The sequence below is a fragment of the Artibeus jamaicensis genome, unplaced genomic scaffold (genome assembly GCF_021234435.1).
Source record: "Artibeus jamaicensis isolate MK-2021 breed Jamaican fruit bat unplaced genomic scaffold, CSHL_Jam_final scaffold_1964, whole genome shotgun sequence".
Taxonomy (NCBI): Eukaryota; Metazoa; Chordata; class Mammalia; order Chiroptera; family Phyllostomidae; genus Artibeus; species Artibeus jamaicensis.
The window spans coordinates 60666404-60691627 of NW_026522030.1; the positions used below are offsets into that span (position 1 = coordinate 60666404).

General features: G+C 35.5%; 1 protein-coding gene across 1 annotated transcript; it reads right to left on the reverse strand.

Moving 5' to 3' along the window:
- Positions 1 to 21065: 21065 nt before the first annotated feature.
- On the reverse strand, positions 21066 to 23456 carry IZUMO3 (IZUMO family member 3). Its single transcript, XM_037159959.2, has 7 exons — positions 23225 to 23456; positions 23020 to 23094; positions 22763 to 22852; positions 22521 to 22538; positions 22031 to 22111; positions 21511 to 21601; positions 21066 to 21195 (listed from the first exon to the last, which is right to left on the reverse strand). Exons 1-7 carry the CDS (start codon positions 23454 to 23456, stop codon positions 21066 to 21068), a joined length of 717 nt encoding a protein of 238 aa, XP_037015854.2.
- Between the last annotated feature and the right edge of the window lie 1768 nt (positions 23457 to 25224).

Genomic DNA, 25224 nt, shown 5'->3' on the forward strand with positions numbered 1-25224 from the left:
CCTGTGCGCTCCCCAAGCCAATCGGCTACAGGTACATGAGGTGTGCATGCGCTCCCCAAGCCAATTGGCTACAGGCACATGAGGTGTCCACGAGTACCAGTTGCACCCAAGTAACCAATAAGCGGGCCCTTCTTTGTCTCAAGCTAGCCAATAGCAAGCAACCTAATCTCCTTCCTCTCCCTCACCCCTATATATATGCCCAGTTCGGAAAAATAAAGTTTGCAGCTTGATCAGAATCTTTTGTCTTGCTGCCATTCTTCGCGCCTCTTGTCCCCCCAACTCATTTGTTCTAGGTAGGTGGTCGAGCCCCAGTTGACTGCTCCGCGGGCCGGAGCACTTTCTTTTTCTCTCTTTTCCTTCCCATCTCTCTAAAAATAAGTAAATAAAATATTAACAAAATGGAAAAAAAGAAGCAGAAAAAAGCTCAAATAAACAATCTAACTTTATACCTAAATGAACTTGCAAAGAACAACAAAGCCCAAAGTGAGGAGAAGGAAGGAAACAGGAAAAAAACAGCAGAAATAAATGAATTAAAGTCTTAAGAAATGATACAAAAGATCAATGAATTCAAAGGATGGTTCTCTGAAAACAACTAAATTGGGAAGAATCAGAGCATTTGAATAGACAAATTACATATAGTGAAATAGAAGCAGTAATAAAAAAAACTCCCCAAAAGCAAAAAACATGAACCAGATGGCTTTACAGTGAATTTTACCAAACATTATGAGAAGTACTAAATCCTCTCCTTCTCAAACTACTTCAAAAAACTTGAGAGGAAAGAAGACTCCCAAGCTCATTATATGAGGCCAACATTAAATTAACTGCAAAACCAGATAAAGACACCACAAAAATTCAAATTATAGGCCAATATCTCTGATGAACATAGATGCTAAAATCCTCAACAAAATATTAGAAAACCAAATAAAGCAATACATCAAAAAGACCATACACCATGATCAAGTGGGATTTATTCCTGGAATTCTGGGTTAATACAACATTTGCAAATCAATAATGTGATACTACACATAAAAAAAATGAAGGATAAAAACCACTTGATCATATCCATGGATGCAGAAAAAGCATTTGATAAAATCCAGCACCCATTTATGATTAAAAACTCAGTGAATTGGGAATAGAGGGAACATGTTTAAATGTAGTAAAGGTCATACATGACAATCCCACTGCCAACATAATACTCCGTGAGCAAAAACTATAAGCATTCCCCTTAAGATAGGGAACAAGACGGGGATGTCTTCTCTAATCTCTCTTATTCATCATAGTATTGGAATTTCTAGTCATAGCAACCAGACAACAAGAAGAAATAAAAAGCATCCAAATTGGAAAAGAAGAAGTAAAATTTTCTTTATTTGCAGATGACATGACAACGTACAGAGTGAACCCCAAATATTCCATCTAGAAACTACTAGAACTGATCAATGTATTCAGCCAATTAATTAACATCCAGAGATCAGTTACATTTTTATATGCCAATAATGAGCTATCAGAAAGGGCACTTACGGAAACAATCCCATTCACAATGCTTCAAAAAGAATAAATACCTAGAAATAAACATAATCAGGGATATAAAAGACCATTTTCTGTACTCAGAAAATTATAAGACACTGAAGAAAGAAGCTGAGGGAGATAATAAATAAGTGGGAGCACGTACTGTGTTCATGGATAGGAAGAATTAACATCATTATAATGTCCATGTTACCCCATGAAATCTACAGATTCCATGCAATTCCTATCAAGATATGAATGACATATTCATAGAACTATGAATTCATAGAACTAGAAGAAATATTTCAAAAATTTATATGAAGTCACAAAAGGTCCTGCATAGCAACAGTGATCCTGAGAAAGAAGAACAAAGTTGGAAGAATCACGCTACCTAAAATTAAACTGTACCATGCCATAGTAATCAACATGGCATGGTACTGGCATAAGACAGACATATAGTTCAATGGAATGAAAGAAAAAAAACAGATATAAATTCACACATCTATAGTCAATTAGCATTTGACAGAGAAAACAAGCACATGCAACAGGGTAACTATAATTTATGCAATAAAATGTATTGGGGAATTTGGACATACACTTGCAGAAAAATGAAACTAGGCCACCTTCTTACACCACAAGCAAGAACAAATTCAACATGGATTAAAGATTGAAATGTTAGACCTGATGCAAAAAAAAAAAAAGAAAACCTTGAAAGAAGACACAGGCAGTAGTATCTCAGACATTGCTCATAGCAACATTTTTCCCTTCCCATAGCAAGGGAAAGAAAAGATAAAATAAACAAATAGGAGTACATCAAAATAAAAAGATTTTACACAGCAAAGAAAATCACCAACCAAATTAAAAGACAACCCAAAGAATGGGAGAACATATTTACTGATACATCCGAAAAGGGGTTAATATCCAAAATTTATAAAGAACTTACAAAACAGAACAAAAAACAAACAATCCAATTTAAAAAGTGGGCAAAGAAACTGAATAAACTCTTCTCCAAAGAGGTCATATAAGTGATCAATTTACATATGAAAAGATTCTCACACCACTAATCATCAGGAAAACACAAATTAAAACCACAAGGATCAGAGACACATGAAAAGATGCTCAATATCACTAGCTATCAGAGAGATGCAAATTAAAACCACAGTGAGATACCACTTTACACCAGTCAGAATGGCTATCATAAACAAGGCAACAAACAACAAGTGTTGGAGAGGTTGTGGAGAAGAGGGGACCCTAATTCATTGTTGGTGGAGTTGCAGACTGGTACAACCACTGTGGAAAACAGTATGGAATTTTCTCAGAAAACTAAAAATGGACCTGCCTTTTGACCCAGCAATTCCACTGCTAGGATTATATCTTAAGATTCCTGAAACACCAATCCAAAAGAACCTATGCATCCCAATGTTCATAGCAGCACAATTTACAATAGCCAAGAGTTGGAAGCAACCTAGGTGCCTGTCAGTAAAGGAATGGATCAAAAAATTATGGTGCATGTACACAATGGACTTCTATGCAGCAGAAAGAAAGAAGGAGCTCCTAGCCTTTGCAACAGCTTGGATGGAACTGGAAAGCATTATGCTGAGTGAAATAAGCCAGGTGTTGAAAGACAAATACCATATGATCTCACCTTTAACTCAAGAAGCTAGCAATAAAATAAACAAGCAAGCAAGATATAACCAAAAAGACACTGAAATAGAGATCAGGTGAACAGTGTCCAAAAGGGAGAGGGGAGGGAATTTCAGAGGAAAAAGGGGAAAGATTTACAGCGACAAGTATAAAGGACACATGGACAACAACTAAGGGGGGTGGAAATGGGAGGGAGGTGGGGAGCACTGGGGGGGTGGAATGGGATGGGAGTAAAAGACAGACAACTGTACTTGAACAATAATTAAATAAAAATTTTTAAACAAAGTAAAATGGTAAATTTTATGTTATGGACATTTTACCACCACTTATAAAAAGTTCTTTGTGATCTGTGGAGACGGAAATCAGACGAGTGGTTGTCTGGCCCTGGGACAGAGGGAGTGAGGGGCATTCACTGCTGGTGGGCATCAAGTTTCTTGGTGGTGATGAAAATTTCTAAAACTGGACTGTGGTGATGATTGAGCAACTCTGAATACCCACTAAAATCAGTGAATTATAAACTTTAAGTGGGTAAATTGTATCATATGTAATCTCTAGCTCAATAAAGTTTTTTAAACCAAAAAAAGAATCCCAAAAGGAGATATCGCCTCACACTGATTGAAATGATTATCATCAATAAATCAATAAACAACAAATGCTGACAAGGATGTGAAGAAGGGGAACCCTGTTGGTGGGAATGAAGATTTGTGCAGCCACTGTGGAAAGCAATATAGAGGTACCTCAAAAAATAAAAATGGATCTGCTTTTTGACCTAGCAATTCCACTTCTGAAAATATATCAAAAGAAACCCAAAACACCAATTTGAAAGAGCATAAGCACTCCTGTATTCATTGCAGAGTTATTTATAGTCATGAAGATATGGAAGCAATCCAAGTGTCCATCAGTAGATGAGTGGATAAAATAACTACGGGGCATTTACATACTGTATCTTGCTTTGCCAAAAACAAAAGGAAGCCAATTTTACCCTTTGCAAGAGTATGGATGGACCTGGAAAACATTATGCTAAGTGAAATTAGCCAGTCAGAGAAAGACAAATACCATATACTATCACTCATATGTGTAATCTAATGAACAAACTGAACTAACAGAACAGAGACAGACTCATAGACAGCAGGATGACAATTATGAGGGGTGGGTTTAGGGTGTGGAGGGATCTAGAAAACAGGAGTAAGGACTCTTGTACATGGACAACTATGTAGTGATTGAGGTTTGAGGAGGTTATGAGGGATTCCAATGGTGATGGAAATATATAATAAAAAGTAAAATATAGAAGTATCACACAATGAATTAGTAAATCTATTAATAGCATTCACATAAAATCTTTTGTTTAAATAGAAAGGAAACTATTATAGAAGAAAAACTATTGAAAAAAGTTAAGACTGTATGACTATATTGTGCTTAAGGCAAGTAGGTCTTATTAAAAAGAAATCTATGGCTGATTAAAATATGAGCTCTCTCATTAATCACACAATACATTAGATAATAAATTGTGGTTGTTAACTTGATATGCACCATTGAACATGAAACAAATATATCACATAGTCAGACAAATACACCAAAGTATAACAATGCAATAGCTTGCGGATAGTTCCTTTTTGTAAATATGTCTACAGCATATCTGATGGCTTACTGCACTATGCTGTAAAACCAGGTTATTCTTCAACTCTCAGAGCTCAATGTTACAGACATTTTAACACTGGAAAAAATGATGCATTTAAATAGAAGAACAGGTGAGTTGGAATGAATATTTTTATTCAAAGTGTGTCATTCTAATATTTCATTCAATTTTCTAAGCGAGCTCTGAAAATGTTAGATTAAGAAATGTTTAGAATAAGGTAAAACCAATAACATATTCCACTGACAGGTAATTATTAGAACTAATTTCGAGAACTAGTTTAAACCATGATCAGGGATATTTAACTGTTGGTACTGTGTGGATCTAATGAGCCTAACGTCAAAATTTGCTGATAGCACAAGTAGGAAAGAACACAAGTGCTACATTCTATAGGACTGGCAATACTTTTTACAGGAAATTGTGACAGATTTCTTTTAATTTTATCTTAGTAAATATGAAAGTTTAACCTTTAACTGATTGGTAAACATCATTTTGACCCACTCCCGTGTTTCCCACTTGCTTGAGGAGCAACATGTTCAGCACCTTACACTGATATTTCACTGTAAATATTGTCTTTGCCTGTGCTCTTCAATATGGCAGCCCCTAGCCACATGTGGTTATTGAATACTTGAATGGTGACTAGTCTGAATTGATACAGCTTTAATTGTAAAATACATACTGGATTTCAATGCCTTAGTTTAAGAAAAAAGGAAAAATATCTCATTTTTATTTTTAAGGTTTAATATAATTTGTCACATACCTGTTTGTTTTTATGTTTTTATAAGTAAACTATACATTTTTAAATTACTTATGTGATTTATATTTATGGCTTGCATTATACATCTGTTTATAGTGATGTTCTAGCAGATTAATGAAATAAACTAGAGTAAAAAATAAAATTCTGAACAAAGAATCTTGACCTCTTCAGGACTACATTAAAATGGCTCCCATTCTTGCCATAAAACTTGTTTAAATTGTGTGTAAATGATTATATATAGTCATATAATTCAAATACATTATTTGTTACAAAAGGCACAAGAAAAATAAATTATACTTATGTATGTGTGGAAAATAATATTGTAAAGTCTAAAACAAAGTATCTTTTTAGTTATAAATTTCTTTTCTAAAATGTAGGTCCAGCCTCTGATCCTTGCAACCATATTAATATAGATATTATGATTACAAAGAAAACTATTTTTCCAAATAGCCTGAGAGTTTGTGGAATTTTTTTTCTCACTAAAAAATTCGAAGTGGAATCATTGCCCAAGCCTCTCCATCCATCCCTGCAAAAACAAGGTAAAACAAAACAGTACTTATCCTCTCACAAAAAGGCTGTGTGAACCATCTGTTCTTTTTTCTTAAGAAATGTATTTGTCAACAATAGTATCAATTGAGCGGGGTGGTGGGGATGCCCCAAATACTGTCCTGAGCAAGAACGCCACAATAGGTGACTCTTGGGATTTCCTGCTTTGGGGCACTACAGCAGTTTGCCTTTGGGTTGATAACACGTCAATCTTTATTGCCTGCAAGAGTTCATCTGTATTCTAAAGTAAGCCATTTCGGTTTTCATTTGCATTTTCTAAGATTAGTCCTTCATCTATCTATCACCTATCTATCACCTATCTATATCTATATTTATATATTTTATTTATTTATTTTAATTGTTGTTCAAGTACAGTTTTCTGTCTTTTACTCCCATCCCAGCCCACCCCCAGAGTGCTGCTCACCTCCTTCCCATTTCCACCCCCCTTAGTTTTTGTCCACGTGTCCTTTATACTGGTTTCTGTAATCCCTTCTTCCCCTTTCCCCCTTAAATTCCCTCCCCTCTCCCCTCTGGTCTCTGTCAGCCTGTTCTCTATTTCAGTGTCTTTGGTTGTATTTTGCTTGCTTGTTTGTTTTGTTGTTTAGCTTCCTGTTAAAGGTGAGATCATATGGTATTTGTTTTTCACCGCCTGGCTTATTTCACTCAGCATAATGCTTTCCAGTTCCATCCATGCTGTTGCAAAGAGTAGGAGCTCCTTCTTTCTTTCTGCTGCATAGAATTCCATTGTGTAAATGTATCATAGTTTTCATTTACATTTTTAAAATACTGTTCTCTTCCAAGAATTATCTCCATAGTACCTCCATTTCAGAGTGTAGTAGTTACTCCCTGAGGCAGGGAGCCATCATCTGCCAGGAGTCCCAACCAGACAGAGACATGTTCTGAAGTGTCTTCCTCATAAAAGTGGGTGTGTATGCTGGGGGTCGTTATTATCTGAATATGTCTTCTGTGAAGGTGTCTGCGAGAGCCATTGTTGGGCTTTGGTGTGCAGGCTAGATCCGAGGGTTAATGCCTTAGGTCCTGGGAAAAATAAACCACTTTTGAAAGTTTGAAACAGGAAGAGTTGTGGATTCTGAACTTGTGCTCCTGATAGAGTAGCCACTTGCCTCCTGAGGCTATTGGGATATAGCTTGTGTGACTGAGAAACTGAATTTTTTATTTTATTCAGCTTTAACTAAGGTGAAATTAAGTATGAAATACCTTTGGACTTAGTTTTCCACCTATATATTTTATGTTATGTAACTGCAGATCAAGTATTTCCAAATTTTGAATTGAGATATGCTGAAAGTGTAAAGAACAAACCAGATTTTAAAGACTTTATACTCAAGCAAATAAATAACTTACAATGTTTTGTAAAAATTATACATTGAAATGATATTTAGTTTGGATATTTGTATTGAAATTTAGTGTTAAAATTAATTTCACCTTAAATTTTTTTTCTTATTGTGGCTACTAGAAAATTTAAAGTTATATATGTGTTTTACATTATATTTCTATTGGACAGTGCTGTCTGAAACAAAGAGGAAAATGCATGAAAATATCCTTCAGGTACTAGGATTATAAAAAGTGTATAGCAACAGGAGTGAGAAACCAACAACAAGACAGTAAAAGTAGATGGCAGATGAAAAAGAAGGAGGTCCTAGGCTGACCTTACTGTGTTGGCAAGTGAGTCGTGTGTAATGCTAAGACTGGCTGAAGGGCTTGGGATTGAAAATGACTTTTCAGCTTTTTGTAACACATAATCAATGACAAATATGTTGCTGCTTTAATAATAATAATTTAAATTAATTTATAATTAAATACAAGTAATTCTAAATGATTTGAATTATGTAAGTTTTATTTTTAAAAATATTTTTACTACATTTCGGTCTCTTTTAGCCTCCCATATAGCACTGAGTGCATTACAAAGAAGCACTGAAAGAACTTTACCACAATAAACCATTAAAAGAAAAAATATCAGAATTTTAGGAAAAAGAATGTTAAATGAGTTCCTTTCCAAGAGTGGAAATCTAATGAAGAGGTCATTTGGACCACTTCATTATGTAAAACCTATTCCATAAACCAAGTACTAGATTAAATTGATCCACTGGACAGCTTGGGACAAATTGTGCCCTCATGTTGAAATCAAGCTCACTGTAGAAAAATAAAAAAGGAGACAACAAACAAAAAGGACAAAATAATCAGTTGTAACCTATAGCACTCGGAAATAATGACTGTAAATTTCTCTTGCATTTTTCTTTCATGGAGATACTATAGGTTTTTAGATAGGGCTTGGCATGTTTTAATAAGCACTGCATCACAAACTGGGTTTAATAATTTTCTTTCTTTTCTTTGAACTTGCTTTGGACTGTTTCCATAGTTCAGACTGAGGTTATCAGTTAGAGAAACAACCTAATAAATGATGACTTATTGACTTGAAAGTACTGACATAGATTTCCAAATTGCCAAAGATAAAGCCAGGAACTGTTTTATTCATTAGAAAATCTTGTTGAACATTTTTGACACTGTTAGTAAGATAAAGAGAATGTGGGTGACAGAAAGCATGAATTCTGAATCCTGAAGAGGCTCTACTTCTTAGTATTTTTAGCCAAAATCATGAAGGGCCACCTTATGAGTCAGACTGATGAAGCTGTATTAGGTAAAGTCCTGAAGTGTTTTGAGAAAAGTGCCGCACACAAATGCCTGTAATGATCCAAAGTGGGTGCTATACAAACATTTGTGTCTGCCAGTGTTGCCCTTTGATTGGAAGGAGTTTGTATTTGTTTCTTCTTTAAGAGGACAATATGCCTGCTAGTGTAAAATCACTTGACAATTTCAGTAGTGTTACATCTGGGGTTGCAAACACAGAGACCTGGAGGTAGGCAGGCTCTTTGAGATGAAATGGAGTGTGAAGTGTGTTTTATCTGTTCTTCAGATACAATATTTACTTCCATTCTCTGACTTTCCTCTACCTATTGTCCTTTTGCTCAGTCTTGTTATTCAACCTATATTTAGGTAAGTTGAAAAAGAAAAACATGCATCTCGAAGTTAGGAAAAGTAAAGGCCCAGTACAATATTTCAGTTCCTTCAGTATTTCAATATTTATTGATTTTAAGACTATTAAGTACCTGAATGCTAACACCTCTGTACCCTTTACTCAGCTCCTGCCTTTTCTTCACAATCAGGATAACTTAGGGGATATGTTGCATTTCTGAGATAACTTCTGGATTTAGATCAATGCCAAAAATTCTGAGAACTCTTAGGAATTTTGAGGTTTCTTCATGTTTCTGATATTATTTGCAATGAGGAAGGCAGGTGGCAAATTGTTAATCCAGTTCCACTAAGGTACAAATGAAGTCCTGAGAATTCATGGATGCTCTTGAACTAGGTTTTGCTCTAGAAATCAGTGTGCTTGATTTGGAAATTTAGTACTTACCCAATTTTTACCTAAACCTTATGAAATGTATTAGTTCCAAACAACATTAAGTTAACCCTTATTTAATTGCAGTGTTTAGCATAAATCTCCAAGGGATTTTAAAGATGAGGACTGACGGAAAGGTAGACAATATGGTAGACAAAGTCTGTATGGTAGTATTAAAAATATTTAGGGTATACTTAATTCCAAATAACAGCATTCATCAATGCTGTCATTTACATATTAATGAGCTCATATTCAATGGTAAGAAACCTAATATTTTTACCTTTTATGCGCCAGGTGTTTCAATGAGCTCTTTGAACAAACAGCAGATATGATTTCTGACCTCTAGGAATAAAACATTAATTTATAGGTAAATATATAAAGTATGTCCAGAAAAAGTTCAGCCATTGTCAATATAATGAGAATAGTTTGTGCTACATTGATGTAACCTGGCAGCCGAGGAGAGTGGACTGGAATGCACATGCACGTACAATGACCACTTCACTATACTAGTCAGTGGGGGCAGTAGACAATGGAGGAGAGCAATGAATCTGCATCAGATTTTGCATTAAGCTTGTACATTTCTCTGTGGAAACTATTCAGATGATTCAGAAGGCCAACGCTATGGTCAACTGGTGGTTGGTAGCTTCATCACAACAATGCACCTGCTCATGCATCATGTCTCTGCAGAGTTTTTTGGTGAAACATCAAATCACCCAGGTGACTCAGCCCCACTACAGCCCAGATTTGGTGCCCTGTGACTTCTAGCCTTCCCCAAACTGAAATCACCTTTGAAAGGGAAGAGATTTTAGACCATCGAGGAGATTCAGGAAAATACAAAGCTGAAGGGCAATTGGTGGGAACTGTGTAAGGTCCCAAAGAGCCTAATTTGAAGGGGACTAAGACATCATTGTTCTCTGTACAATGTCTCTTGTATCTTATATCTTCTTCAATAAATGTCTCTATTTTTCATATTACTTAGCTGGATAACTTTTGGACAGACCTCCTAATTCCTAACAAGCAAAAAGAATGGATGATGATTCAGTGTAGTTGGAAGTGCTAAAATAACATGAGATTTCAGAAAATCTTCCTTGAGTAAGTGATATTTAAGCTGATGCATAGTTTTGTGATATGTTGCTAGATGTTGGCAATATGAGGATAAGCAAGGCATAATCCCTGTCCCTGAGGAGTTTGTATTTGTTTACTAGAAGAAAACTACAAATTTGAAACTAGAATTTGTTTCTTCTAGTAAACATATATGAACTCCTAGGAAAGATTTGTCTTTCCTGTGACTAGGAAAGATACACACAAACCAGTAATAAAAGTCTTCTGTGGTAAGTACTCTATAGAAGCTAATGAGTTGTGGTGAATCCTAAAGGTTGTGGGTGATTAATTGTGTCTGACCATCTCAAGAAAGGCTTTATCGGATGAAATTTCTTTAAATGTGGGTTTTGAAGGCTGAGTAAGATTACCAGGCTATCTTGAGATGGGGAAGCATATGGCAAGGAATGGCTAGTATAAGGAAAGATAAAATCAGTGTGTTTGGTAAACCCTAAGTAGAGGAGAAGAGTTGAAGAGAATTGGCCAAAGATGAGATTACATAGAGAGCATGATGGTAAAATTTAAGGCATACAAAGTGTTGTTTGAAAGAGTTCGTACTTCTAAGAGTGGAGAAACCATTGCAGTACTTTCATTAGAAGTCTGAAATCTATTTGTGTTTTTAGACTGATCATCTCAATGAAAAAGGGGAGAATGAATTTGGCTCCTGGAGAGGCTTAATTCATGCAGACTGATTAGGAGATCATTACAGAAGGTCTGAGAGAGGAGAGGACTGCAGTTCTGACAGTAGCTAGGGAGGTTTGAGAGATATTTTTGAGTGAAAATCAATGCTGACTGAAGAGTGACTGGCTAGGATAGATGAAAGAGAGAGGAGTCCAGAACACATGGAGATGTCTACTTTGTGTGTAGTTTATGGTGCCCATGGACCCAGTGTTAGCTCATGGAAAGTTGTAAGAGTTGGGGTTTGCATTCTGGCTCCACCACCAATTAATCACTTGGTTTGGAGGAAGTTATTTAAACTAACTGAGACACAGTTTTTTGACTTACCAAACACGGCTTAATAATTTTTGTGGGATTCATGGAAAGAAATTTATGAAAGTGCTTAGCCAAGTGCCTTATCTATAGTCTATATTCAATATATGTTTTCTTCATGAGAACCAAAAGACATTCTGGATTAGTATAAATTGTATTGAATCAGATATGATTTAAGATAATGAGTTCAGTTTCAGGAATGCTAAATTTAAGGTTGATGTTTGTTATGTGTACATGGATATATCAAGAATGTATTTAGAAACAGAGGCAGAGGATTTGGCAGATGGTGCAAATGAAAGCCTAAGAACCTGGAAATAAAATTATTTAAATAACAGTTGAAATAATATGCATGAATGAAATTCTACCCAGTATAAATTAAGAAAAGAATGTAAGTGAGTTTTCTGTGTTGCTCAATATATAAATAAGTAGGCAGAGGAAGAAGTGGAACAAAACTTTGAAAATGAAAATGAAATCTTCCTTGTACAGGTGGGATATTTCAATGAGGGAACTCTGACAAGTCTTAGAACGGACAAGTAATTTAAGGAATAAAGAGAGCTGTTTGAATGTAACAACTAACAGGTCACTGATACCCTCAGAGTAGTTTCCTGATAGTAGTGAAGAGCAGAAAGCAGATTGTGGTGAACTGAAGAGAGAGCTGAAAATTAAGAAATAAGCATGGAACACAGAATTCTCTTTTAAGAAGTTTGTCACGGAGGGCTGGGTGGTTGTTGGAAGTGGTACAGGATGAGAAAAGGATATTTTAATTTATAGTGGTAGACACTGAAGCTGAAGACTGATTATTGAGGAAGAGGAGGTAGATAGATGATGACAGATAAAGAATGAAGGGATCTGCTGGAAGAGGATGCAGGTCAGGAAATGAAAGTCAGGAAAGAAAGCGTTTGCCTCAGATAAAGAAGGTTCAGATGACTTTGAGTCAAAAAGAAAGGGAGTAAAGTTAGAAAGACTTTTTATAAATGGAAATTAAGAAGCTTCCACTGCTAACCCAGCTGTTGCTTGTATCCTGTTAGCTTTTCTTTGTGTGTGTGTTCTAATAACTTAGGTTTTCAATGCCTCAATTAGATTGACTAACAACTTTTAATGTTATCTCAATAAAATGAATTTATAAATTTTTATTTAGTAAAAAAGCTGAGTAAAACCTTACCTCTGTCATCTTTATACTGAAAAAAAAAAACCCTTGAAAATACTGATTCTAAATAAAGTAACCCAAGAATGATGGGGTTTTAAAATTTTGCTCCATTGGTGCCAGGGTCTCAGACTATCTGAGAAATATGCTCCTCTAATGACTTAAATATCCCAGGGACATTTTACAACTAGACTTTATGCATGTTTGATATTTGGAACATTGGAGTATATGTCAGCTCTTAGTATATAATCGTTCCAGTAACAAAATGGTTTGCATTGTTTCACTATTGGTGTAAATAAGTTTGGTGTGGAGCATTTTCTTATTGGAAAGATGTTTTTAGATATCTTTATTTTTTCTATGCTAAATGTTAGCTTAAGCTTAAACTGGGATTGTAAGCAATTAATTTTGTATTATGTTTACATTTGGAAACCGAAGTACAGCAAGACCTTTCCTAGTAGATGAGCACATAGTTTAATCAGATCATGTCCATTTTGTTGTATTACAAAACACTAAAAATACAAAACAACCAGCCCCTCTTCATAATGGTGATTCTAGAAATAGTAAAGACCACATTCTGGATTTAATAATAAAACAATTTCTGTAAAATGTGCAGGTAGAAGGATAACATTTGAAACACATTGTTTAAAGCTAATGGGAATTCAATCCAAAGTCAGAATCTCAAATAAAGGCTTTCAAAGGAGTACATGAGATAGGTTGGATTTTAACATTAAATACTTATTATAGGTATTTAATAACATAATATTGCTGGCTGCTCCTTTCAGTCCACTTATTATTTTAGTATTACCATAACGTGAGAATCTTTTTAAAAAATATATGTTATTGATTATGCCATTACTATTGTACCATTCCCCCCTTCATTCCCCTCCATTCTGCACACCCCTCCCCCAACATTACCCTCCCCTTTAGCTCATGTCCATGTGTCACAAATTCTTTAGCTTCTATATTTCCCATACCATTCTTGCCCTCCACCCTATCTATTTTCAACCTACCATCCATGCTACTTATTCTCTGTACCTTCTCCCCCCTTCTTCTTGTCAGTATTGGTAATTTGTACTTTTATTAAAAATATCCATTTCATCCGAGTCTTAATATTATAGCCAAATGGTTGTTTAAAAGAATCTCTTAATATAAAACATATTCTATCTATAGTTTTGCTCCTTTTGTTCCTGTTTTATTATATATTTTTAAACATTCTTGTTTGGCATAGATGAAGACATTTTGTTAGCATCTGCTCTTATCTCTGTATTTTCTGCTCTCCCTTTAATTGATTTATAATGTAATATAATTTTCTTTCCTTATATGCTTTTAGTTATACATTTTTGTTGCTTTCCTGGCTGCTTACTTTGAACACTTATTCAATATTTTTATGCTGTTTTGATCTTTATGATTTGGTAGGTCATGTTTTTGTGGTGGTTATTTTTATGTGTCATTTTGACTGGGCTAAGGAATGCCCAGGTAGCTGGTAAAATGTTCCTTCCAAGTGCGTCTCTGAGAATGTCTTTGGAAGAGATTGCCATTTGAATCAACAGCCTGAGTAAAGAGTACCTCCTTTCACCAATGTGGGAGGTCACACTGTCATTGCGGCATATCTCTGCCTCTATAATAGTGTGATTCAATTTCCGTAATAACTCTCCTCTTGCATATCTAAGTCTACATATCTTGTTGGTTCTATTTTTTTTGAAGAACTCAGACTGATACAGGTTTGGGTAATGGAAGTAGATTTAGAGTGACAGAATTATAAGGATGAGTTTTCAGAACTGGCTGTGGGATTTCTGGAATTGACTGCAATCAAATGGGATGTAAAGATGCTAATGACTTTCTGGTAGTAAAGAGAGAACCGAGAGTCCATGGCATGAACTATTTATAAACACATGTAAACTATCTGCATTAGATATCCTGATCAAACGTGTCTAAGAAACAAGAAGTAGGGTGACTCTGTACATGATACTTTCAAGCATTTTTTTGAATATTAGGGAACCCAATGATGTTGAATGGTTGCCCCTATGTTTCTGGACAATGGAGTGAAAGAAAAGATGAGCTCGAGGATTCAAAATCTCAGCTCACACCTTGCATACACGACCTGAGAGCTTCAAGGTGTGGCCTGAGGAAATACCTTATTTCCTGTAACTGCAGGGATGAAATTGCCAGGAAGAAAACACCTCATTCAGACATTGTCTGAGTTACCAGGCAAACTGAGTTCCCAGCCTTGCAAGGTTTCTATTATTAAAGTGAGAACATTAATTAGGAATGAATAGATCCTGTAAAGTGGTGTGGGGATGTGTGAGAAAACCTGGTTGAACTGGAGACATTGAGCCCTTAAATCTTGATGAGTCTTCTTTGTCAGTGGATGAGTTTTCTCCACCCACAGCAACACTGGTTTCCTTAAACCACAGCGGGAGGGGTTCCGAAGACAAACTTTCACCAACACTTTGAGGAATAAACTTGTGTGTGGTGGCCTCAGCATCCTTGAGGAGCTGTGATCACTCTCTGTAAGCCAGACTTAAGAGTATACAATTGGAAACCTGAATGCTTTGTAGTTTCATTTTTAATTTGTGAGTTATTTAGAGATATGGCTTTTACAATTTAAATATATGAAACATGTTTATTATTTGTTGTTGTTTTTAATTTTATTGTCCATAATATGAAAATGATTCTTCAAAATATTTTTTGGAATTTGCTGAATTCTTTCTTTTTGGTCATTGTGTAACATAATTATGTAAATATAAAATGCTAATTCTAAAATCTCAGAAGCTTAATGAAATAAACTTCCAGATGAAAACTTTATGAAATGCAAAAATAGATGCATCAAATTAGATGGATTTTGGGTATTCTAAGACACCCCTGGATATTAACATCCCACTACTAGACGGGAAAGGAAGAGGCTGGAGGATTCCTTTAAGTTGATACATGCCAGACCTAGGAACAGCTATCTGACTTCCTGTACTAACATTCTATGTGTCAGAGTTCAGTTACATAGCCACACCTAAATGTAGAGAAGACTGGGAGATGTAGTCTAGCCACATATTCAGAGGATATGGGAATTTAGGAGAAAACCTGCTATTGTTTTTAGTTATACATTTTTGTAACTAAATTACAAAATAATTTAGTTGCAAAATTAAAGCCAAGCTTTAGCACATTGTTAAAGCCAAGCCCAGTACAAGCACATTGTTAATGATTATAAATGATCCATCTGTATTAGGATGAAGAAAATTATATATATATATATATATATATATATATATATATATAGATGTATATATATATATATATAGATGTATATATATATATATATATATATATATATATATATAAAATGGATTCAGGGTTAACACAACTAGTATTAATAGTTTAAGGTTATTTATTTTGTTCTACATATGTATAACTGCGTTAACCTTTTTTCTTTGGCTTTATCAAATTATGAGACAGGTGTGTTAAACTTTCCCATGATGATTGTGGAAGATGTGTTGATATTTTTTCCTTCTTTATACCAAGGTGATGTTGTTAGGTTCATACAATTTATTGTTGCCACATATTCTGCTATTTATTACTTTTAATATTATATAATATCATTCCTTATTGTTGTTAATGATCTTTGGTGTAACTGTTCTTATACTTAATATCGATGATGCAATACCTGCTTTCTTTCAGTTAGGTTTTGCTTGATAGTCAATTCTTTCATTGCACATTTAGCTTGATATGTTTTTTTAGCATCATCTCTTATAAGTAGCTTATAATTAGAATATAAAATATTCACTCTAATATTTGATCTTTCGGTTAATTTATTCGTTCTATTTTTAATTTATTTTTATTTTTGTAGTGTTTTCTATTTGCCTTGTACCCTACTTTAAAAAAATTATTAGTTATTTCTGTTGGATGAATGAAATTTTATTTATCCCCCTATTCTCTCTTTGCAAATGTGGGTATTGTTTATTCTATCTTCCTTGATTAAGAACAACACTCAAACCTCAAGTATTTCATAACAAAGTATAAAGTTATCAGATATTTGTGTATGATCCACACTCTTAGCAACTATTGCTTTTATCTAAATGCTTCTGATCATTCATTATATTTTGTTTCCTTTTCAAATGCAAATATTTAATTCCCTTTTCTTTTTAAACATGTAGATTTTACTTTATAGTCAATGTTTAATTATATTAATATATACTTATGAGATATTTCTGAAACTTTGTCCCTTATAATCTTACAATTACATAAACTTTTGTGCCACCAAGAAAAATAATGAGATCCTTAACAGCTGAGATAAGTTCAAGGGATAAAAAAGAAAGTTTTTCTTCCTCGTGATATTTTCTTTCCTGGGTGCTTCTTTCTTACTTTCGAAGGTATTTTGTTTTCTGGATAGTCTTATAGTTTCTGGGACCAAGAAGACAATGTTACCAAAAAGGATTCATTTTCTTTACTTTGAAATATTATGAAGAATTAATGAAGACATTTGAGATTTTAGTTTATAAAGGCAGTGTTGTTATATAAATAAAACTGTGTATCAGAGTTTTCCAAAGGACTAAAATTTTTTAACTTCAAGGAAGCCACCATAACAAGTATTCAAATACAGTTTCAGGTTGTTAGGGTTAAATGCAATAGAACAATTTATAATTTCCTTAAGAGTCAATGTGTTAACTTTCTCGAACATTAGCTGTTTACTTAAAGACTTGCAGTTTTGCAGTGATTGAGTTCTTATTTTTAATTCAAATGTTGATTATTTTCTGCACTGTTTTAGAGGTTCTTGTAAATGCACTATGATAAAAAAGCCAAATAACTGGAGTGAATAGTAGAAAACAAAATATAAAACATTTGTTCTGAAATAAAATAAAAAACATAGAAATAGAAGATATTTTAGTTTAAAAAGTAAAATGAACGATTTATTAAGCAACTGGATATGGAATGACTGACTATCCAAAATTCAATGAGTATTTAATTTATATTATGTAAGTATTAAAGTCATAGAAGTAGAAAAAATGAGCGGGTAGATAGCTAAAACAACCGTTACAGCATTTGACAAAGGATAGATTTGGGAAAATACTTATATTTGCAAGGGACATGATACAATTTAGGACCTCTTTTAAGTTGACAAGACAAAGGCAACTCAAATTTAGCGGAGTGCATGAAGAGGTCACCGTAAGGTGACTGAAACGGCACTGAATCACTTGAAAAGATATGGAGACACTAGTAGATAAAGGTAGATTATCCAATTAAACTGGCAAAACATAAGAGACACATACAGTCTATTGCTAGTGGGAATGTGGCAAACATAGAATATTGGATATTACTGGTATGTTTGCAAATTATTACAGCCTCCTCTCATATTTATTACATTTTAAAGTATATACAATATTCACTTCAGATGTCTGAATTCTGTAACACCATTTCTTACAAAAGAAAGTATCAATAAATTAGAATATGGCTCTGGCTGGTCCAACTCAGTGGACTGAGTGTGGTCCTGATACAGGGTGCGGCCAGGGGGGGCCCCCCAAAAAAAGATTTGGAATGGTCTCCAGAATTCAAAGTGTATAGAAATATTGGAGAGACATGTAAGATGTCCTCACCGCCTCCCCCACCCCCAGGGGGAAGAGACGAATGGGGCCAGGCCATTGAGAGCTGTTTTGCATAGCAATAGTTTTGCAGCTAACCTCTGGAATGGTTATTTAACATATCTATAACCTTTAACTGGTTTCATAGATATGTTAAATAGCAATGGCCAAGTTTGGAGCGAGGGAGAAGGGAGTAGCAGGGACTCAGGATGTAACGAGGGGCTGCATTCCTGAGTGAGAAGGGTTTGGACTGAGGATGGTAACAAGGTGCGCCACTCCTGAGTGAGAAGGCCTGTGTGGGAGCTTGGAAAAGACTGGCTCTAGGACATGAGGGGATAACTGCCCAGGTGAGGGGAGAGCCACGTGGTTTCAGCAGAGTGAGGACCCCCTCTTGGTGAGGTGAAAGAGGGAGCCACATAGTTTGGGCAGGGTGCGGACCCCCTCTTTCCCAGGTGAAAGGGAAGAACCACGCAGCTTTGCCAGAATGGAGATCCCTGCAGCCAGGTGAAGAAGAAAGCCACATGCTTTTGGTGGAGTGTGAATCCCTGCAGCTTTGGTAGAAGAGGCGCTCGCAGCTTTGGGGTGCTCCCTTTGGCCACGTGGCCTGGAAAGCAAGACAGACTTTGGCTGGAACTGGGTACAAAGAACTCTTGCCAGTGGACCATGAGAGGGTACCACAGTACTTTGGATTAACTAGAAATCCTGCCTGCATGGTGACACAGCTGACGGTGCCAGTGGCCTGCAACACAGACGTGTGCTCTTTTCCTGATTTACGGTACCCGGAGTTGGGACAGTGGGAGAAGCGGGAGCTGTGTGGGTGTAGGTGTATACCCTAAAGGACTTTGATATTTTAGTGGTGGCATTAAGCCTAAATAGCATTAAATAAACATTTTGTTTCCTTTTCACAAATCTCTGGCATTGAGAGATGTCTTTCCAATTGGCGGTGGACAGAAGAGCCCAGTAGATATTAGTATACCGTCCTCAGGAGGGGCCCCCATTCTGTAGCAATATTTGGCATCCCTAAGTGGGCTGGATATTGCCCCCTGCCCTGGACCTCTTTTTCGGTAACAGTATTGTATACAACTGCCAAAAACAGTGAACAGATTTATACCAGTTAGCCTTAAATAATTTCTACAAAGTAGGTGTGAAAATCAACATGCAATAAAGTGTGCATGATTTTTTAATTGCAAAAATTTACAGGTGAAAATATAGTCTATTAATATATTGTCTATTAATTTATAGATATTTAGGCTTTGCTAAAACAATGAAAAATATATTCTAACTCGTTCACCTAGATTTTCTAGAGTGGAATGATGAGAATAGAGGAAAAAAGGAGTGGGGAGGGTGCAATAAACTGATGGGACAATAAATGTAAAAGGTTGCACTAAAACAAACAAACATAAAATCACACAAAATTTAGCAAATATGCTATCCCATTTATATAATTACTTACAATGAAAAATAAAACAATATACAGATAATAATTAAATTAATAGTGTGAATGAAATTAGTATGCCTCAAGATTTTTTGATAAAATGAGCTTTGAATTTTGGGAAATGCTGGATGCCAATAACACTCGGAGAATTTTTAACATGAAATTCAAATTTAGTAACTGAAAGATATCAGTGTTAGGTCCCTCCCAGTTTCCTTCCTATTCATTCAGTATTTCGTTAATATAGCAGCACATCAAGCAAGCACTTAAAGTTCTAGAGGGGTGAAAGATAGATAAACAATTCTATCCAGCAACGAAGCAAGACTGCTAAAACTATTCCTGCTGCTATACTGTGGTGTTTGTCTTTTGAAATAATCTACCAGAATAAAAACAAACAAAATTGAGTGGAAAGTTCTCACGTTTTAGACTTAGCCAGGTTTCAGTTTTCAGTTTTATTCTAGGCTTTGCCATTACTATCCATAATAAAGAGTATTTTGTGACAATAAACCCTTGATTATTCTCACCATTAATCCAGTTATTAATTGTGTCTATGGTGGTAGCTGTCAGTACCAAACAGATGATCAGCCACCAGAGGAGTCTGTCATAGCCTAGATTAGTAGCTGCATGACCTTGAGTTAGGTATTTTCTGTTTCCCCATCTCTAACGTGGAGATAATAATAATATTACTCACAAGGTTATTGTAAAAAATTAATTAGGTAAGATGCAGAGCACAAATTAAGGTACTATATACAAAAAGTGTTCAACGGAAACAATTTAAACAATCAGAAATTCATATACAATTCAGTCATGGAGCACAGAACATGGGGGAAAATGACTGGGTAAAACTTACCTACTGAGAACTAATGTTTTGGACATTGTACTGTCTGTGTATAATATCATAATGAAGAAGAAATGTTGTGAATGATCAGGAAAGCTGCCTACACTAAGCCTAATGATATATATGGAAACAGAAACAAAATGAAAATATAGAAATAAAAAGCAGCCTTAAAAATTTAGTTATTCTAATTACAGCCATAAATGAGAGCCATGAACCATGCATTTTTATTAAATCATGCAAAGTATCATTTTTTAAGGTCCATTGCAACATATCAGCATTATGTTCTGTACATAACCGAGTAAATATTTTGCCCTCTCATTGCTTACATCGCCTCAGGATATCAGTAAGGATCTTTACTAGAGAAAAATCTAAGTTCTATTTCAGTTTCAAAATACTCTATTTGTATGACCACAAAAGAACTTGATTACCAGTTTTCTACTCCGAGTCAACACTTTAGAGAATTATGAAAGACCTCCTTTCTAGATATATTTATTTTTAGATTCCAAAGTCTTCGTTTTCCTCATCTCTGATCCTTATTAATTTTTCAATTTTCTTCTCTGAGTATTTCTCTAATGACCTTCGTATTGTCTTCATTTTCTTCCGATGAGTTACACAAATATGGAATCTGGAGTAGAGAAACAAGACAATTCTGACTTCAATATCCTAGTGCTCCCACAATAATAATTTTAATTATTTTTCTCTCTTTTCTAGACAACTCTCCAAAAGTTTTCTTCATACTTCATTGTACCTCCTTCATTTCTCCTGCTTCAACTTTTATCCCATCAAACTTACATTCACTTCCTTCCTGTTGGTATCATATTATAACATTCAAAATGATTTTTCTCTTACTTCCACTGGAAGGAAGGAGGAGATTGCAATGGCAGTCTTTTTGCCAAAGGAATGCTTGACCCAGTGTTCATCTGGAGGGAGGAAAACTCACAGTAACACAGCAGCTCCCAATATTATAGCTTCTGCTATCAATATCAGAAATAATGCAATTTCTCGATTCTCAGACTTCCTTGAATCCTCTTCTGGAGGAGAAAAGAGAAATTGGAAAGTGAGTTTTAGAGAAGAAAAATAGTAACTTGAGAACTTTAGACAAATAAAAGATTTTTTTAACTTCAAACTGTTTTCCTTGTTCATCACTTCCATCACTGTTTCTGATTACTGTGACCTTTTTTATTCTTAGATCCTTAGGGTCTATGAAACATTTGCCCTTGATCCTGCTAGTATAATTTTTCTATCTTCAGCTCAGGCTTTGTATTCCTCAGCCCTTCAATTGGTCCAGTGCCTAGTAATTCACACTGGTATACAAATTCTACCCAACATTTTAGTTTTTATTTGTAACATAAGCATGATATGCATAGAAGATGCTCAACGAATATTGGTTGAATAAATCAATAACAGATCATTACCTTGATCACTGACCCCTCAAAATGCCACACCAAAGTCTTTGTTACCTCCACAATACTCTCCTTTGAAGCACCGGGTGGTGATATGTACACAGCTCCAACAATCTAGGATAGCACCTTCAGTCACAGCTGATGAAGAGAAGAAATAAAATTAGAGGGAAGCTATGGCTTGACATTTTCTTAGGTCAGACATCTGTGTATCTCTTTTCTAGCAATCAAGTTTTCTGAGGAGTCAAAACCTTCTATAATTTAAATTCGGTCTTGGGGAAAGAAGAGGAAAAAGTAATTCCTTAGCTTACACAGGTGCTATGGGTTGTAAACTATTTTTTAAGAGGCCTCTGAGCACCTTGAAACTCTGTGAGGGATCTAAGGTTTCATAAGCTAGATTTTGTTATCAGATATCATTGACATTCTTTCTTAGAACCACAACTTTAGGACTTGGATTCTCAGTGAGACACGTAAGAGATAGAGTCATAGAGAGCAGAGGAGATAGGAAAATTGAAGTAAAACCACAAGGCATCACATGTAATATACTCACTGCAATCTTCAGAACAAGCTAAAAGAGAATCAGAAAGTCTAATGAGTTTAGAATCAATAAACTTGGAGTTTGTCTTATTCATACATACCCAAGTAGTCTTTATTCAGTTACCCATTAACCTCCAACTACTCTTCCCCACATTCTAAGTCATTGTAATATGAAATCACATTCCTCTTCCCACCCTCCATTTCCTTATTCCTTTCACATAGTTTTGGTGTTGTTAGATAGACATGTTTTATTACCAAGTTCAGAGAAGTGTTTTAATGTTTCTTTCAGTTTGGATTCCAGGTTTTGGCGGACATCGCGAAGCTTGCCTTGAAAGGTGAAGACACCTGAGAAGGGGCAGGACAGAGTATAAAGTTGGCCCTTCTCCTCAGGATTTAATCCTGATCATTTTGCCTTGTTTTTCCCAGTGATATTTTCTCATATTTGGGAAATATGGGGAATACAATTGCTCATATAGGCAATACAATCTTTTGACATTGAAACAGTACCTCACCTTTCCATGTGTTATTGCCCACTTTATAAATTTCATTCTTCAGCCATGTTTTCAAACTGGCAACCTTTTGAACAGCTAGAAAAGAGAGGTAAACGTACATGTGGGGGAATAATTACATCTGTAGAGGATATTATGTAGATCCAGGTGCTCTCTTCCCTGACTCCCTTTAACCCCTAACACTCTTAGGGACTCAAGCTTCCCTCACCTAATACCCGAAGCATCTTGTTCCCATGGGTGACGCTGACACTTAAATTGGTCATCTCTTGAATCTGCAATTCAAGCAGTTGAGTTCGGCCAGGGACGTCTGAGGGTACCAGCTTTTCCAACAATGATTTAATATCCTCTTTAAATTTGGCGTCACATTGCAAGCAGCCTTTGACTCCATGGAAGGCTGCCAGGGACAGAGGCAGGAGCAGGAACAACCACAGGTCTCCCATTTCCTTGTCAAGACCTTCCTCTTGCCAACAGTAGGTTGTCCTGGCAACTAGTTCACCTAGTTCCCTTTCCTTCAAAAATCCAAAAGTAAGAGTCTTGTCTTGGATAGTTTGACTGGACCTTCACTTCCATTTTCATCCCACCTTGGATAATTTTATTTCTCTGTGGATTTTAAGATGTTTTCTGACTTTGAGCCTTTATTCCTGAGAGAGGGAACTACCAGCTAGAGAGCAGATACATGAGTTCCAAGTATGGAACACAAAGAGAAAGGCTTGAGCTCATATAAGCCTAGTTCCATGTAAAGTGGTACCTTAGAAAAAGATTTTCTTTAGGTCTCTCCCTTACTTGTGTCCTTAGTAAATTCCCATATCCCTCCTGGCCATTGGGTATTGTCTCAAGGAAGAGAGACATATAAACTCAGAGATCACTTCATCAAAACTCAGCTTCTCTGGAGGAGGTAAGAGAAGCCCAGACTATTGAGTTCTTTGGGGTCCTAGTCCCTGATGGCAGCAGTATCATTGGAAACTAGCAGTAGGTGACTGGATATAATGAATATAATCGATGATAATGATTTTGATATAATTGGTTATTTTTTTTAGAAATTTAGACTAAACTGCCTTTGTTTGTAGAATATTTCCAGCCATGCTAAATAACCTTTTTATATAATTCTCCTTATAAAGAGCCTGGAGAAAGAAAGCTAAAAAAACAACAGTGGTGGGATATATGATAAGTAAAAATCCAGTAACACTCAGGGCAGTTTGCAGGCTCATCTTGACAGAGTGAATGATAAAGTGTGTGGCATAGGAAAATAACCACCATCATCAGGGCTGACCTCTTAGGCTACCTGCATGGGAAGCGGCCAAATAAACATCTGTTTCCTTCAGTTTAAGGCTATTTGAATAGGAATATTCTTTGCTATTTGAAGCAATTGAGGCTGCTTGGCAGACATTTTAGAGCACTGGTTACCACTTTTCTAATATATTCCTTGCATGGCTATGAAAAAAAGTAACTAGGAAACCTTATAGAAACTAGGAAATCCTAAAAGTTTAGAAGTAGAATTTAGGGCTAATGTATGAGAGAGTCATGGAGCAGAAGGTTATGAGGCAAGTTAAAAGAACTACCATTAACATTGTGCCCACCATGTGTCAGATATGTTCCAAACACATCAACGAACACATCAAATAGATTATTCCAAGCGCTTGTAGCACAGAACACTTCAAGATATTATCTTTATTTTATAGTAAGAAACTGAGGCTTTGAGATGTGAACAAACCTCATTGCCAGATAATTTAGTAGTTATTAAATCAAGATTCAAACTCAAATCTGTCGATTTCAGACTTTATAAATTTCAACCATTGCCTCTCAAATATATCTGGGGTGAACTCTTGGAATCTGATAATTAGAAGATTGGGGGCAGGGCAATTCAAATCCTTTGATTCTTCAAAATCAGCACCTCTCTGCTCTGATTTTATTTTCTCTCAGCCAGATGGCCTCAAGTTTACATGATCCTCCAAAGGATTTTCACATGTTGAAGTATATAGATAGGCACATAATAATGGGAATAAATTAACTCTGGATACAGAAATGGGACACTAAAAGGCTTGGAAATTTGGCAGGCAAGTGGGCAGGTGTAAGGAAAAACTGTTCTTCCAGAGAAATACACATTACAAATGAGATACTTTCCACTTAACACTACATATATTTACTTATGATTTGGATAGATTAAAGAGAAAGCTTTCATGGGAGGCAAAAGGCTAACAACCAAATCCT